This window comes from Carcharhinus amblyrhynchos, chromosome 6 (genome assembly GCF_965287045.1).
Source record: "Carcharhinus amblyrhynchos chromosome 6, sCarAmb.v2.hapA, whole genome shotgun sequence".
NCBI lineage: Eukaryota > Metazoa > Chordata > Chondrichthyes > Carcharhiniformes > Carcharhinidae > Carcharhinus > Carcharhinus amblyrhynchos.
In genome coordinates this window covers 61,027,063-61,043,403 of record NC_137329.1, presented here as the reverse complement: position 1 = coordinate 61,043,403, position 16,341 = coordinate 61,027,063, and the positions used below count along the sequence as shown (strand labels likewise).

At 45.8% G+C, this 16,341-nt stretch overlaps 1 protein-coding gene across 1 annotated transcript in view; it reads right to left on the bottom strand.

The window, feature by feature from the left end:
* Nucleotides 1–14,973, bottom strand: part of LOC145344339 (astacin-like metalloendopeptidase) — a 228,578-nt gene extending 213,605 nt beyond the window's left edge. Inside the window, exons 1-3 of the mRNA XM_080191469.1 lie at nt 14,925–14,973; nt 5,049–5,230; nt 374–467 (exon numbers count right to left, since the gene is read on the bottom strand). Coding sequence (XP_080047595.1) covers nt 374–467; nt 5,049–5,230; nt 14,925–14,973 — 325 coding nt within the window. The remainder of the gene's footprint in view (nt 1–373; nt 468–5,048; nt 5,231–14,924) is intronic.
* Between the last annotated feature and the right edge of the window lie 1,368 nt (nt 14,974–16,341).

The window sequence follows — 16,341 nt, the reverse complement described above, 5'->3', positions numbered from 1 at the left end:
AATTCATAGAATGTTTTCTAGATAGTTTCTTTGATCAGCACATTCTATAGCCCACTAAAGAACCAGCCAAACCAGGGTGGGATGTTCTGTCACCCCATAGCATTTTTTACAGCAGCAGAGGCAGCATTGGTTTTCTCTTGGTCTTGCCCTCTGTCTCCCATCCCCTGCCACAGAAGAATCCCCAACAGGAGGTAGCTGTCAATGGGTCCAGAAGATTCCACCAGCCGGATGGCTAGAAAACTTCAGGCATGGTATTGTAATGTGAAACTGGGCATGAGGGAGCCACGCTCCCTCTCCATTGAAGGAAAAAAACCTGGTCATCAAGCATGACGTACTCTTGGGTTGGTGTGCATAGAGCATATCTGGCCTATACCCCAATCTGTGCTGCAGTAGTCACCCGAGCCATCTTCAAATTCATCTGGAAATCCAAGATCAATTGTGTCTGGAGGGACACCATGCATAAATATCTGGGTAAGGGAGGAAAAATGTACCCAGTGCCAACTTCATCCTGATGGCCACCTTTGAGTGTGGCTGCTTCAAGCTGTATGTAAATCCTCAGTACCAAATGCCAAGAGTCACTGCATATTGAGGTTCTACCTGTGTCCAGGGTTGCAAAGGATGGATTTTGCAGTGGAATGCTCCAAGTAGTTGGATCATACCGTATCACCTCATCTGTCCCGCGTAAAAAATTTATTCAGAAAAACAACTTACACTACAAGGCGATCAAGCAGTGGTCCGTAAATAAAGTCCTTGGGGCCCTGAGGGCAAAGGAGATGGTGAATCCTGTCGGTTGGTTCCCTGAGCAGACTGTCAGAGTCATTTGGTAGAATTCCTCATCAAACTTTCAAATAAGCCCCAAGACCTAGCTTGGCTGGTGGTGAGATGAACATTTTTTGTCAGATCCTTCATACACTCCCATTCATGCATAGCCAAAGTGTTTGCATCACTGCCCTCGAAGTGGCTGTGGGGGAGGAGAGACGGTCACACACCTCATTCTGGAATTGCCTTTGCAAAGAAGATCTGTGGAGAGAGATGAAGTGATACTTGTGCAGGTTCATCCTGAGCAGCTCTGTGATGCAAGATTCTGTGCTCTATGGGCTGTTCCCAGACAGAGACATTGAGGCATACGTCACGTTGCTGGAGGCTCATCAACTCAGCAAAAGACACTTTTTGGTTTGCCCGAAAATGTTGACTTTCCAGTGCGAATAATTTTCCTCGATTGAGTGTTGCAGGCTGGCACATTTCAAGGTCCAGCTCTACACGCTGAGGGGTGGACTCAAGGTTGGGCAAGCCACAGTGGCACAGTGGTTAATATTGGTGCCTCAGAGCACCAGGGACCTGTGTTCAATTCCTGGCTTGGGTCACTGTCTGTGCGGAATCTGCACGTTTTCCCTGTGTCTGTGTGGGTTTCCTCCAGGTGCTCTGGTTTCCCTCTGCTGGTAGGTACATTGGCCATGGTAAATTCTCCCTCAACGTACTCAAATAGGCACCTGAGTTTGACGACTAGGGGATTTTCACAATAACTTCATTGCACAGTTAAGATCAGTCTATTTGTGACACTATTAAATAAACTTAAAATAAGGCACTGTGTAAGGCCCTTCAGCCAATGTAAACTGAAGGGCTAGTAACTGGGTAAAATCCCTTGGACTGTGTGTACAATTCTCATTATGTGTAACTTCACTGAAGCACGGCAGTGTGCAACACGACCAATTTATATAGTTTGTAAGGAATTTTATATTCTGTAATGAAAATACTGAAATATATGTAATATAATTGGTGGTATTTATCCCAGGCTGCTTAGGGAGGTGAAAGATGAAATTGCTGGGCCTCTGGCGCAAATCTTTGTCTCTTCTTTGGACACAGGTGAGGTCCCAGAAGACTGGAGGGTAGCAAATGTGGTACTGCTGTTCAAAAAAGGTAGCAGGGATAACCCTGGAAATTATAGGCCGGTGAGTTTGACATCGGTGGTAGGGAAATTAATGGAAAAATTACTTAGGGGTAGGATGTATGAGCATTTGGAGCGTTGCGGTCTGATTGGGGATACGCAACATGGCTTTGTTAGAGGGAGGTCTTGCCTTACGAATCTGGTGGAATTCTTTGAGGAGGTGACAAAAACGGTTGACGATGGGAGAGCCGTTGATGTCATCTATATGGATTTCAGTGAGGCGTTTGACAAAGTGCCTCATGGTAGGCTGGTAGAAAAGGTTAAGGCGCATGGGATACGAGGTCAGGTAGCTAGGTGGATTGAGAACTGGCTGGGTAATAGGAGACAGAGGGTAGTTGTGGAGGGGACTTTGTCCGGCTGGAGGCCAGTGACCAGTGGTGTGCCGCAGGGCTCAGTACTGGGACCTCTCCTCTTTGTAGTCTACATAAATGACTTGGAAGAGAGCGTAGGTGGTGTGATCAGCAAGTTTGCTGATGACACCAAGATGGCAGGGTTGGCGGGTACCGAAGTGGATTGTGAGGTGATACAATAGGATATAGATAGGTTGGTGCATTGGGCAGATAGGTGGCAGATGGAATTTAATCCTGACAAATGCGAGGTGATGCATTTTGGAAGGAATAATGTAGAGAGGAGCTATGTGATTAAAAGTAGACAAATTAGGAGTATAGAAACACAGAGGGACCTGGGAGTGCAGGTTCACAAATCCATGAAGGTTGCGACACATGTGGAGAATGTTGTCAGGAAGGCTTATGGAATGCTAGCCTTTATAGGAAGGGGTATAGAGTTTAAAAGCTGCCGTCTAATGCTTCAGTTGTATAGAACGTTGGTTAGGCCGCATTTGGAGTACTGCATCCAGTTCTGGTCACCTTACTACCGGAAGGACGTGGAGGCTCTGGAAAGGGTGCAGAGGAGGTTTACCAGGATGTTGCCTGGCATGGAGGGGCTGGGTTACGAGGAAAGGTTGGAGAAACTGGGACTGTTCTCCTTGGAAAGACGGAGATTGAGGGGGGGCATGATAGAGGTATATAAGATACTGAAGGGAATAGACAGAGTCAATAGTGAGAGACTGCTCCCTAGATTGGTTACAAATACAAGAGGACATGATTTAAGGGTGAGGGGGGAGAGGTATAATTTGGATATGAGAGGAAGGTTCTTTACGCAAAGAGTTGTAGGGGTATGGAACGCGCTACCGAGTAGGGTGGTGGAGGCGGGAACGTTGGACTCGTTTAAGGTTCAGTTAGATAGGCACATGAGTGAAACGAGGATGGAGGGTTATGGTAGGGGTTATTAAATAAGGGTTAGAACCTCGGGAGACACCGGAAAGGCAGGCTTGTGATTAACGTTTTTGTCTTTTATTCCGCAGGTGGAGGTCCACCTCGTTGTCAAACGAGGGGCATGCACACGGTGGGTCGTGCATGGGCTACTCTTGGAGGTTCCGGGAGTGGCCTAGTACTTCGTGTCGGGTGTGTGCTTGATCCTGGACCGGTAGACGGGCGCCGCAACAGCTCGGTGACTAGCACTGCTAGCTGTGCAGATACATGGATTTGGGCCTGTGTCTGTGGGAGTTTGTGCGTTCTCCCTGTGGATGCGTGGGTTTCCTTCGGGCGCTCCGGTTTCCTCCCACACCCCAAAGATGTGCTCTTAGGCTGATTGGTTTTACCAAATTGACACTATTCTCCCCTGAATCTGGCTAAGTCAGGGGTTCTATTCGTAGACACGCAGGGTAGAATAGGTGTAGGGTGATGCGGCAGCGCGGGCTTGTTGGGCCAAAGGGCCTGTTTCCCGTGCTGGGTTGTTCTTTGTTTTGTTCTTTGCTTATAATTACTGAACTGAAGCACCGCAGAGTGAACCTTGATCTCTGGAGAAAATGTACATATTATGGAACTTTACTGTTATAATAATTGGAAATGTTTTGTAATATGTCTCTCAGATCTTATGTGAATCAAATACATTTTTGCAGAAAAAAAGAGAATTGGTTCTTGGCCCTTTGGCTCAGATCAAGCATCAGTTCAATCCCAAGATGCAATTCTTTGTTCTGTCAACTTGGATTTTGTTTGTCTCTCTTGTGAGGACCATAAATTGGAATCAATTGGGATTTGAATTTGGTTTTTACAACAAGCAAGGAATGGATTCTAGTCTGCCCAATTCACTCTGAGCATTAACTTTGTAACTTTAAGGATGGAGTTAAAAAGTAAAAAAAAATGACAGCAGCACCTAAACAAAAATGCAAGAAAAGTACACCAGTACAGGCAGTCAGCAGCCTCTGGAGGACAGTGCAAGAGGAGGAGACTGGGATAGGCAGTTAGCAGCGTCTAGAGGACAATGCAAGACAGGACACTGGGATAGGCAGTCAGCAGCGCCTTGATGAGAATGTGACAGGAGGACATTGGGTTTCCAGGTTGTGGCATCTACTGTAGTGTTGGTTTACAAGGTAGTTGAGAAGTGTGAGAGAGGTGCGACGGCAAAGTCTCTCAACGTAGTCTGTGCTTTAGGTCGACTTGAATGGTTTTGTAATCTGTAGTCCTTTCAGGATCTTGTCTGCTTCCTTGCATCTTTGTAGCAACTTGATGTCTGTGAGTATATGCGCGATCTTCTTGTTGATCCTCTCCACTTTGAATCAGCAGTTTGCGATGTAGGTGGTAGACCAAGATAGAGTCCATATTCTCAACTTGCACTAAGGACACAGCAGACCAACTGCGAGACACTGCCAAGCAGGTGAGACAATGGAACTATACCACCTACATGCGCACCAAGAACAGGGAACTTGAGAAACTCGGCATCACCACCAGCAGCAACCAAGCCTCCCTAGTACCACAGCAGAAAACAGTACCACGACAGAGTACTGTTGTCAATTTGTCAGACTACAGCCTTCAATCAGATGAAATCAAAGTTCTCAACCAGGGGCTCAATTCCTGCCCCACAATCAAAATGTGCACCATCAGTCTCACAACAGACACAGAGGAATTCATCAGGTGAATGAGGCTCCAGGAATTCTTCCACAAGCCCCAGGAGGCCAACAGCGAACCCGATGGGACAACCAATGAACCAGAATAGCTGACAGAGATCTGCGGTGCAGCAACCGAAGAAGAAAGTTTTGAATTACCCTAGACTCGATATTTATGCTCAAGCTGTCAGGAGATGTGTCAATGCCAGATTCATCAGTCACATTCACAAGACAAACCCAAATGTCATCCAAGCACAACACAATGCCATCCACAGTCTCATAGCCAACCACAAGATTGAAGACAAAGTAGGAGCCATTGTCGTACTGAACAGAACGGATTACTGCAAAGAGTGTACCAACAACTGAACAACCAGGAACGCTACAGAAAGTTATCTGCAGATTTGACTAAGGAAGACACCTGCCAACTCAACAGACTGATCAAGACCTTTCATCCGGACCTTCAGAGCATCCTCCACACTCTTCTCCCATGTACACCCCGCATTGGAGATCTTTACTGCCTCCCAAAGATACACAAGGTCAACACACCCAGCCGTCCCATCACATCAGGCAATGGGACCCTGTGTGATAACCTCTCTGGCTACATCGAGGGCATCCTGAAATCCATTGTACAAGGAACCTTGAGTCACTGTCGCGACACTATGCACTTCTTACAGAAACTCAGCACCCATGGACCAGTTGAACCAGGAACACTCCTTGTCACAATGGATGTCCTGGCACTCTACACCAGCAACCCCCATGATGACAGCATTGCTGCAACAACCTCAGTACTCAACACTGACAACTGCCAATCTTCAGATGCAATTCTACACTCATTTGCTTCATCCTGGAGCACTGCATCTTCATCTTCAACAAGTTCTTCATTCAGACACAGGGAACAGCCAAAATTCACACCTCAATACGCCAACATCCTGTTGCACAAGTTCAAATAAGACCTCTTCACCACACAGGACCTTCAACCAATGCTATACATTAGATATATCGATGAAATTTTCTTCCTTTGGGCTTATGGTGAAGAATCACTGAAACGACTACATAATGACATCAACAAGTTCAATCCACCATCAGACTCACCATGGACTACTCTCCAGAATTGATTGCATTCTTGGACGTATGCATCTCCATCAAGGACGGTCACCTCAGCACTTCACTCCACTGCAAGCCCACGGATAACCTTACAATATTCCACTTCTCCAGCTTCCACCCTAAGAACATAAGAACATAAGAAATAGGAGCAGGAGTAGGCCATCTAGCCCTTCGAGCCTGCCCCGCCATTCAATAAGATCATGGCTGATCTGTTGTGGCTCAGTTCCACTTTCCCGCCCTCTCCCCATAACCCTTAATCCCCTTGCCTATTAAAAACCTATCAACCCGCATCTTAAATATATTTAGCGAGGCAGCCTCCACTACTTCAACGGGCAGAGAATTCCAGAGATTCACCACCCTTTGAGTGAAGAAGTTCCTCCTCAACTCCGTTCTAAACTGCCCCCCCCGGCTTATCTTGACGCTGTGCCCTCTAGTCCTACTGTCCTTTCTGAGCGGGAAGAGCCTCTCCACCTCTATCCTATCCATCCCATTCATCATCTTATATGTCCCTAAAAACATTAAAGAAGCCATCCCGTATGGACAAGCGCTCCACATACACAGGGTCTGCTCAGATGAGGAGGAACACAAAAGACACCTACAGATGCTGAAAGATGCCCTTGTAAGAACAGGATATGCCACGACACGCCACAGTGAAAAGCCATTCCAACCTCCCCAGAAGACAATCACGGGACACGGTGGACAGAGTACCCTTCATCATCCAGTACTTCCTCGGAGCGGAGAAACTACGACATCTTCTTTGGAGCCTTCAACATGTCATTGATGAAGACAAACATCTCACAAAGGCCATCCCCATACCCCGACTACTTACCTTCAAACAACCACACAACCTCAAACAGACCATTGTTCACTCACCTGACGAAGGGACTAACCTGAAAGCTTGTGCATTTACTATCAAATAAATCAGTTGGACTAAAACCTGGTGTTGTCAGACTTTTTACTGTGTATACCCCAGTCCAATGCTGGCACATCCACATCACAGCAAACTACCCAGCCTTCAGGAGAACAGCGACCATGATACCACACAACCCTGCCACGGCAACCTCTGCAAGACATGCCGGATCATTGACACCACCCACCAGATACATGGTACATACTCATGCAGCTCTGCCAACATTGTCTACCTCATACGTTGCAGGAAAGACTATCTTGAGGAGAAGTACATCGGCAAGACCATGCAGATGCGACAACAATGGATGAATGGACACCACACGACAATCACCAGGCAGGAGTGTTCCCTTCCTGTCGGGGAACACTTCAGCAGTCAAGGGCATTCAGCCTCCGATCTTCAGGTAAGCATTCTTAAGGCAGCCTTCAAGACACATAACGCAGAATCGCCGAGCAAAAACTGATAGTCAAGTTCCACATGCATGAGGATGGCATCAATCGGGATCTTGGGTTCATGTCACACTACATTTAACTCCCACCACTTGGCCTGGGCTTGCAAAATCCCACTAACTGTCCTGGCTCAAGACCATTCACATCTCTTCAACTTGGATTATCCCTCTCTCCACTCAACTTGTCTGTACCTGCAAAGACTCGCATTCCAACCATTATTTTGCAATTGCGTCTCTGTCTATGCCATGTTTGTGAACCCAACTCTCCACTCACCTGAGGAAGGAGCAGTGCTCCGAAAACTCATAATTCCAAATAAATCTGTTGGACTTTAACCTGGTGTTGTGAGAATTCTTACTATGCCCACCCCAGTCCAACGCCAGCATCTTCACATCATGGACACTGGGATAGGCAATGAGCAGCACCTCAAGGAGAGTGCAAGAGGACGACACCAGCACAGGCAGTCAGCAGCACCTAGAGAAGAGTGCAAGAGGAGGTCACTGAGGCAGACAGCCAGCACCACAAAAAGGGGAGCACGAGAGGAGGATACTGGGACAGGCATTAGCACCACCAAAATAAGAGTGTGAGGGGAGGACACTGGGACAGGCAGCAGTGCTCAGAGGGGAGTGAGAGAGGAGGATACCGAGACAGTCAGCAGTGCCTCGAGGAGAGGGCAAGAAGAAGACACAGGCAGTCAGCAACATATAGAGGAGAGGATAAGAGAAGGGTACCAGGACATTCAGCAATGCCTAGAAGAGGAGAATAGGATACTGTCACACCAGGTCAGACAGTCAGTAGCACCAAGAGGAGACTGTGAGAGGAGGACACCAGGACAACCAGCAGCACCTAGAGGACAGTGTGAAAGGAGGACACTGTGACAGATAGCAGCACATAAAGGGGAGTATGAGAGGATATCGGGACATACGGTCAGCACACCTAGATCAGAGTGTGTGAGGAGGCTGAAAAAAGCACAAGAATGTAGTAAGATTGCTGAGTGCTAATTTGGAGCTCCCAAGGTGATGTCAGGATTCAACATGATGCAAGGCAAGTGGAGGTAGTTGATTGGCTGAGCATTGTTTACTACTTTTATTACTGATAGCTTGTTACATTATTATTTTATGGTTTATAGTTTGTAAGGGCTGTACTCTGTAATAATGAAGCCCAGGGAAGAAGAACCCTACAGTAATCAATGCTTTTTTATGCAGCTTTCAAAGGTTTAATTTAAAGGGATGAGCTGCGGCTGGAAAGCTCAAAGCCATGGTTTTGTTTTTCTGTTCCATGTGGAAGCCGGGAACATATCCAGTGCCCAGGGCCAGCATGTGCAGCAAGCTGCTCCAGCTGCAGCTTTTGGAAGCCTGGGTTTCAGAGCAGGAGAGGCAGCTTGGGACGTTGTGAAGATCCGTGAGGCAGAGTATTGTGGATAGCACGTAAAGCGAGATGGTCACACCTCAGGCTAAGACTTTACATGCAGGAAAGGAATAGGTGACCACCAGGCAAGTGGATAAGACAGGCAGTGCAGGAATCTTCTGTGGCTATTCCCTTGCAAAACAGATATACCACTTTGGGTACTGGACTTTAATCTGGTGTTGTGAGAATTCTTACTATGCCCACCCCAGTTGGGAGTAATGACCTTTCAGGGAAAAGTAACAGCAGCCGAATTTGTTGCATCGCATTGGTTCTGCTGCACAGGTGTACAAAATATGGGAATGCAATAGTCATAGGGGATTCAATTGTAAAGAGAATAGGTCGAGAATAATCAGGAAATTAATGATGCATGTTGCAATAAACTTATCAAGGCCAGTCTTCCATCACCGATCATAAGAACATAAGAACATAAGAAATAGGAGCAGGAGTAGGCCATCTAGCCCTTCGAGCCTGCCCCGCCATTCAATAAGATCATGGCTGATCTGTCGTGGCTCAGTTCCACTTTCCCGCCCTCTCCCCATAACCCTTAATCCCTTCTCTTATCAAAAACCCATCAACCCGCTTCTTAAAAATATTTAGCGAGGCAGCCTCCACCACTTCAACGGGCAGAGAATTCCAGAGATTCACCACCCTTTGAGTGAAGAAGTTCCTCCTCAACTCCGTTCTAAACCGCCTCCCCTTTATCTTGAGGCTGTGCCCCCTAGTCCTACTGTCTTTTTTGAGCGGGAAGAGTCTCTCCACCTCTATCCTATCCATCCCATTCATCATCTTATACGTCTCAATGAGATCTCCCCTCATTCTTCTAAACTCTAACGAGTACAAGCCTAGTTTATTCAGCCTCTCCTCATAGCTCAATCCCCTCAACTCCGGTATCAGCCTAGTAAACCTCCTCTGCACTCCCTCCAGGGCCAAAATATCCTTGCGCAGGTGCGGCGCCCAAAACTGCACACAGTACTCCAGCTGCGGCCTCACCAATGCCCTATACAGCTGCAGCAAGACCTCCCTACTTTTATATTCAATTTACTTAGAGTGTGCTCGGAATGCTGTTCATCAGCCACAGAGTGCAGTTCAGCCCCGATTCTTTTGATTGCTGGCCTGAGTGGAGCCAGCTGGTTTTGAACCCCCCGATGTTCCTTCCCTATGGGGCGAGACTCATATTTTATGAGACCCATGAGGAGATCGATTGACAATCCCATGTGGCCATCAAAACATCCCCCCCTCCTCAAGTCTGTTTCTTCCCCGCACCTCTGCCCTCGTGGACCTTTCCTGCCACTTTGAGATCGCCCTGGGGTCGATGGAGGCAGGACCAGATCGGGGTGTGGAGAAGTCTTTGATTTTCTTGACATGATTCACACCATCTGACCAAGTGTCTGCGTCAAGCTCAGGCCACCACATATAGTTCCTGGCTAGCATTTTCACCTTTGAAATCCCAGGGTGGAGATAGTGTAATTCCATTTGTACCATCCATTGTCCGGGGCGAGGGACAACTATGCTAGAATACCATAGGATGATGCCATTAACACTGAGTGTCTTTTTTTTGTTAAATAGCATTTCATTTCATTTGAGGACTATCTTCTGAATCACCCATATAATATTTTATGTTTTAATTTAGTTAGGACTGGGTTCTTTTGCATCCAGGCCTTGATTTACCTTGCAGACATCAGCAAGGTGTGCAAAAATTGAGGCTCATTACAACCTCTTCCACATCATGTAATAAAGTTGGGCTTATGGGCAGTAGCAAATGACTCAATGTATCGGTGTTAGCTATCTGGTCCTGGGGCGTGCTCTAGAAGGGATGCATAAGGCACCGTTAACAAGGCCTAATGCTGTATACAGGCGGAGGCAATGAAGGGTATTGCCTTGTATTCTTCAAAAAAAAGTTCCAGCAATGGTTTATGATCAATTACTGTGATGAAGCATGCATACACAGATGTAATGATGGAGTATTTTAAGTCAAAAACTACAGTCGACCCTTGGACATCCGGGAATACTTCCACTCAGCTTCCGAGAGGATCCTAGATGCGTACCATCTCTGTTCCACCTCTCCAACAACATGTTCCAACCCCATATGGGGAGGCATCATATGTCAAAATAAGGTTATTTTTGGTATCAAAGTGGGCTAATAAATTAGAGGACAAAAATTGATGTCTAATGTGTTGAAAGCCTCCAGCTGTGGCACACATTCCATACACCACGCCCTCCTGCCCCATATCACCTTTAATGTTTTCATAGAAGGGTGTGCAAGGGAATCAGTGAAGAAACTAAATTTGGAAGAAATAATTCATTAACCTCAATAAGGATTTCTATGAAGTTCCTGGAGTTGGCGTCACCTTAATGGGTATCACTTGTCCTCCACTTAATGAAGGCCCTTGCCATTCATCAAATAGCCCAAATAGACCACAACATTTACTTGCAAGACAATTATTCCCTTTTAGTCACACCCCAACCTCTGAGACTTGTCGCAAGACCTCTTCCAAGTTTGCTAAGTTCCTGTGACAATTTCCAGGTACTTTGTTATTCGGGGTAACCTCTAGAGTATGTTTTCCATGACCCATTGAAAAATGGTGCATGCAGGTGAGACCCTGAAGGCCATGTCGGTGTACTTGTATAATCCTTTGTGCATATTGTTGTGAAGTTGAATTTATAAAGATGTACAGAATGTCTGTAAAAAATGTAAAATACTACAGGAGAAATAATAGTGTATGATCCCTTTAAAAGCTGATTGTGTCAGTGCCTTTCAAAGTGGCTTTGTTCAGTGCTGAAATGTTTAAAATAAGGAGTACATACAGACATTTCTTTCCAGCATCAAGCCACAGGATTGCCTTGGTAACCAGCTCTGTAGGTTTTTGTATTTTGTTAGCCAATGAGTTTAAAGAAGACACTCAGCTAACAACCTATGAGTTTAAGGAGAACACTCAGCAAAAGGAAACATATCAGATTTGAATTTGCTGTTGTTGTCAGCATCAAACCAATCCTGATGTCTAAATCGCATAGGTCATCAGGAATATAAAAAAGAATCTCAATTGCTTTCAGTTCAGTCCCTCAATCCACCAGGGATTGAATCAGGGGTTCAACCAGAAGCAGGGCCCGATCACCTGAATCAGTTAAAGGTAGTTAGATCAATGGAACAGTTGGTTCTTAACTCTGCCAGCTTCAGACATGTCTCAAAATAAAATACCCTCTAACCAGTGAAAAGCACCAAATCAGATAGCACTTACACATAGCGGACTACTATCAAAGAACTCCAAAACTTCCGAATGCTGTCACACCGGGTTGTACATTTTCTTTGAGAGGAACTAAAATTCTGTTATTATTGTTTTGGTAATGAATGTTCTTTATGTTTATCTGAACAGCATTTCAGTCAAACTTTCCTTTGATTAAAATGTTTCTGGTTTGTTAAAGTTCTTGTTTGGTTCAAAAAATAAAATAACTTGTTAATTATTTTCTTAAAGTGAGTGTCAGGTCTTTATGCTAATTAACCTCTAACTATTAAGGTAGAACACTTGACACTTCTCAAATACTTTTACCAGATTATGAAAAGAGGTAAAGGGGATTAACATCTGCGTGTAACAATATTATTGTTGCATACCTTCGGGAAGGCTTGCCTAATTCAAGTTGGAGATACATATATCTCATGTCCAACTTCGAAAATGCTTGGCCCCCAGTTAACCAAACGTACAGGTCTTCAATCCAGGCCATGAGGTATCTGTCAAGTTTAGAAATCCTACTGAGATCAAACATGACATTGGTATGAAGGAAGCATGATCCACAGGTGGCAAGATCCTTCTTGAAATCCAGCTGTTTGTTGAGATTTGGAGAGAGTTTAATGTACATCAAGCAAGCTTTAAACATACGTGGGGTGCAGTTGCAAAGAGAGAACTTTGAAAATATAGCTGGAAAGGGTTAATTTTAGATTCCTTCCTGCTGGTAGGAATTCACTGTGTGTGCTCAGTGGGGGTCGGGGGTTGGGGGTGCAGGGGCGTGGAGGGGAAGGGTATGCTATAGATTTCTGCTCAGTTTGCAAACTTTCTCTCTCTGTTCTTTTTTCACCCAAGAAAAGGAAGTTGGAGCCACTGAGGTCCTGCTGCAAATTGCAAGCTGCTATTTCTACTTTTGGATTGCTTTTTTTGCAGCTAGAGCTCAGTGTGGAGCTTGTTGGAACTTGCAGTTCAGCCTGGAACCATCTTGTAGTTTTTTCATTCAGTCAAGTGTGAATTGGTTTAGGGTGGGGAGCAGCCCTGGGAAGAATTCCTGTGTCATAAAACTGCAACTGTAGGATCAACCTGGGTACACTGTGCTGTTTCTTTTCTCACCCAATCAAGAGTGAATTCAAATGAGGGAGAAGAGTTGCAACTTGCAGCTTGGCTGGGAATGCTTTGCTGCTTTTGTTCGCCCAGTTAAGGATGAAGGTGAAAAGCATTCGATGTAAGAACTCTGGTAGATTGAATGGAGAGACAGCTTGGACCAAGAAATAATACTCCAGGCTGGAGGAAATGGGTAAGCTCATGGGTGCTGGCGCTGATAAAATGGCAGCAGGCAAACCAAAATCAAAGAGTGAGACGACAGGGGGAGCGTCCCCACCATGCTCTCCTGAAGGGGTCCCAGAATAGAGCATTCTGTGCGAAAGGACAGGGGAAGCTATTATAGAAGGCAGGCAAAGATTGGACAGTAAGTTGGACTGGTGGGTCACTGAGTTGCAGGCCAAGATGGATGAGCTGAGAGAGAAGCTCAGATCATCTGTTAAATCTCGCCAAAGTGTCACTGTTGCCCATGAGAACTGCTTGAAGGAGCTTGAGAACTCAGAGGCATTTCGTGGAAACACTATTTCTGAGCTAAAGAGCCAAGTTACTCATTTGACATCAGAGGCTAAGTCCCTAAGGAAGAAATAGGATGAGATGTAAGGATGCCAACGTCAAAATAATATCCATTTGATAGACCTTCCGGAGGGAACTGAGGGCCCAAATATCACAGACTTTGTCACCCGGCTATTGAAGAACGTGCTGGAACTTGAGCATGAGCCGCTTCTGGATCACGCACACAGAGTATTGTGGGCAAAGCCCAGACTGGGGGAAGCTCCTTGGCCGATTATTGCACAAGTACATTACACCTTGGCACGAGGCAGAATCCTGCGACAAGCAGTACAGGCTACCACACTGATGTACCAGGAAAATAAGCTGTTATTTCCGGATTTTACCCTGGCAGTGGCATGGGGAAGGGCAATCTTTGCTGATGTCAAACAACTTCTGCGTGACTATCCTGGGATCAGATTTGGGGTTTACTTTCCAACTTGCCTGAGGATTACTCTCAATATTGGAACTGAGCGCGATTTCACAGGTCCGGCAACAGCGATGAAATTTGTGGAAGAAACTTTTAAATCAGATGACCGCAAGGCGGATGTAAACTGATACTTGTTTTTTATAAACTGCATGCTATATCCAGATTGAATTGTTGGTCAGAAAAGGGTTTTGTGACTGTTAGGTTAAGTGTTAACCATTAAGTATTTCTACAAACCTTTTCAGGTTATAGCACCTTTGGCTGTGATGGGAATGGAGGTGGAGATCGTGTCCCATGCAGAGTGTTGTGAAGACACCACGATAAGGAGGTGTTGGAGGCACAAGCTCCCTGTTTGAGAGGATGCTTGCGGGGGTGGGTGGGGGGGGGGAGATGGGTGTATGCTGTGTTTGGTCTGTTTTTCTCTGTTGGTATGGTTTGGCCACTTTCAAGCCCATCCTCTCTATCTCATGGTCGGTTCCCTGCGGCCAGTGGGGAAGGTGGGGGTTGGGGCCCTGGAGTATGGCCTTTGCTGATGTCAGTGGTTGGGGGATACTCCCCAATGAGGAGGGATACCAGGCTACTGATAGGAATATGGGATGCTGATGGGAGGCCCTTATGCTCTGACCTTGGAGTGATCAAATTCACCAGCAGGAATGTTGAGGGATTAAGTCATCCAGTTACGCATGGTAAAATATTTCAGCATCTTCGACAACTGGGTACCCAAGTTGCATTCCTCCAAGAGACCCACCTCAGGCCAGTGGGCTACTTTAGGTTCCGTAGAAGATGTGGGGTTGGGGGGGGGTGGCGGCGGTCAATGCTTTCACTCAACTTTTCACACCAAGGCGTAGGGGGCAGCAATTCTCATCCACAAGTCCTTACCCATGGTAGTAACCGATGTCATTTCCGACTCAAATGGCTGATATGTCATTGTCATAGGTAAATTTTATGGGTCGCCTCTGGTGTTAGCCAATGTGTATGCCCCAAACTGGGACTGTGAAAAGTTTTCAGTTTTCACAGTCCCAGTTTGGGGTATACATTTTTTTCACACAATTTCTGGATTTCAATTTACATCAGTTGATACTGGGCAGAGATATCAACTGTTGGTTGAATCCTGCCCTGGATTGCTCCTCCCCCAGAACCGCTGTATATTCTAAGTTGGCAAAAATTATTAAATCATTTCTCATGGAATACGTGGTGTTGGACCAATGGAGGTTTCTTAACCCAACTAGTAGGGAATATTCTTTTTTTTTCACCTGTCCAACGAACGTATTCACATACAGATTACTTTTTGGTAGATAATAATTTGCTCCTGGCTATGCGCTCATGCTCCTACGAAACCATTGTAATCTCGGACCACGCTTCCTTGACATTGGATTTGATAGTGGGGAGAAGGGGGGGCCCCGTATGCCTTGATGATTTAATACTTGTCTGCTCTCGGATGATGAATTTGTTAGATTTCTGTTAACCCAGATCAATGATTGAAGGCTTATTTAAGGGGCCAGATATGATCTTATTCAGCACACAAGGCGAAGCAGAGATAGGAGGTTATCAGAATTGCTGGGGTGTATCACTCCATATGATGATGTCGCGTATGGTGTGGGTCCATCCCCAGAGGTATATATGGAACATTTGCTACTTACTACAGGTGGAATTTCACACCTTGTCCTCACGTCAAGCAGAAGAGACACTGTTCAAATCCAAGTATACACACCATGAGCATGGGAACAAGGCAAGCAAACTACTAGTTCATCAACCACGCCAATTCTCAGCCAAATGTCTCATATCACAAATGCAGACTCTGAATGGGGCCTTTACTGATCCACAGCGAATAAATGAACTGTTTAGGAACTTTTATTCAACCTTCTATAGCTCAGAGAGTACCACCAATGAGGCAGACTTTCAGGCGTTCTTTGCAGCACTGAATCTCCCCATGGTGGATAAGGGAGAGGCGCGGCACTGGAGACATTGAAGAAATTATTAGGGTGGCCAGAGTGGGAAATGTTTGGAACCAGATGGGTCCCCCATCGAATTCTACAAAAAATTTATGGATAGGTTGGCTCCCCTGCTACTGCACAAGATCAATGAATCATATGAGAACTGCTCTCTCCCGCAGACTTTGAGACAAGTGACAATTTTGCTTATCCTTAAAAAGAATAAGGATGTGTAAATCTGCAGTTCCTATAGACTGATCTCATTACTGAATGCGATCTCAAACTGATCTCTAAGATTCTGGCTATTCGCTTAGAGGACATTCTGCCCTCTACCATCTTGCCTGACCAGACAGGGTTCATTAAAA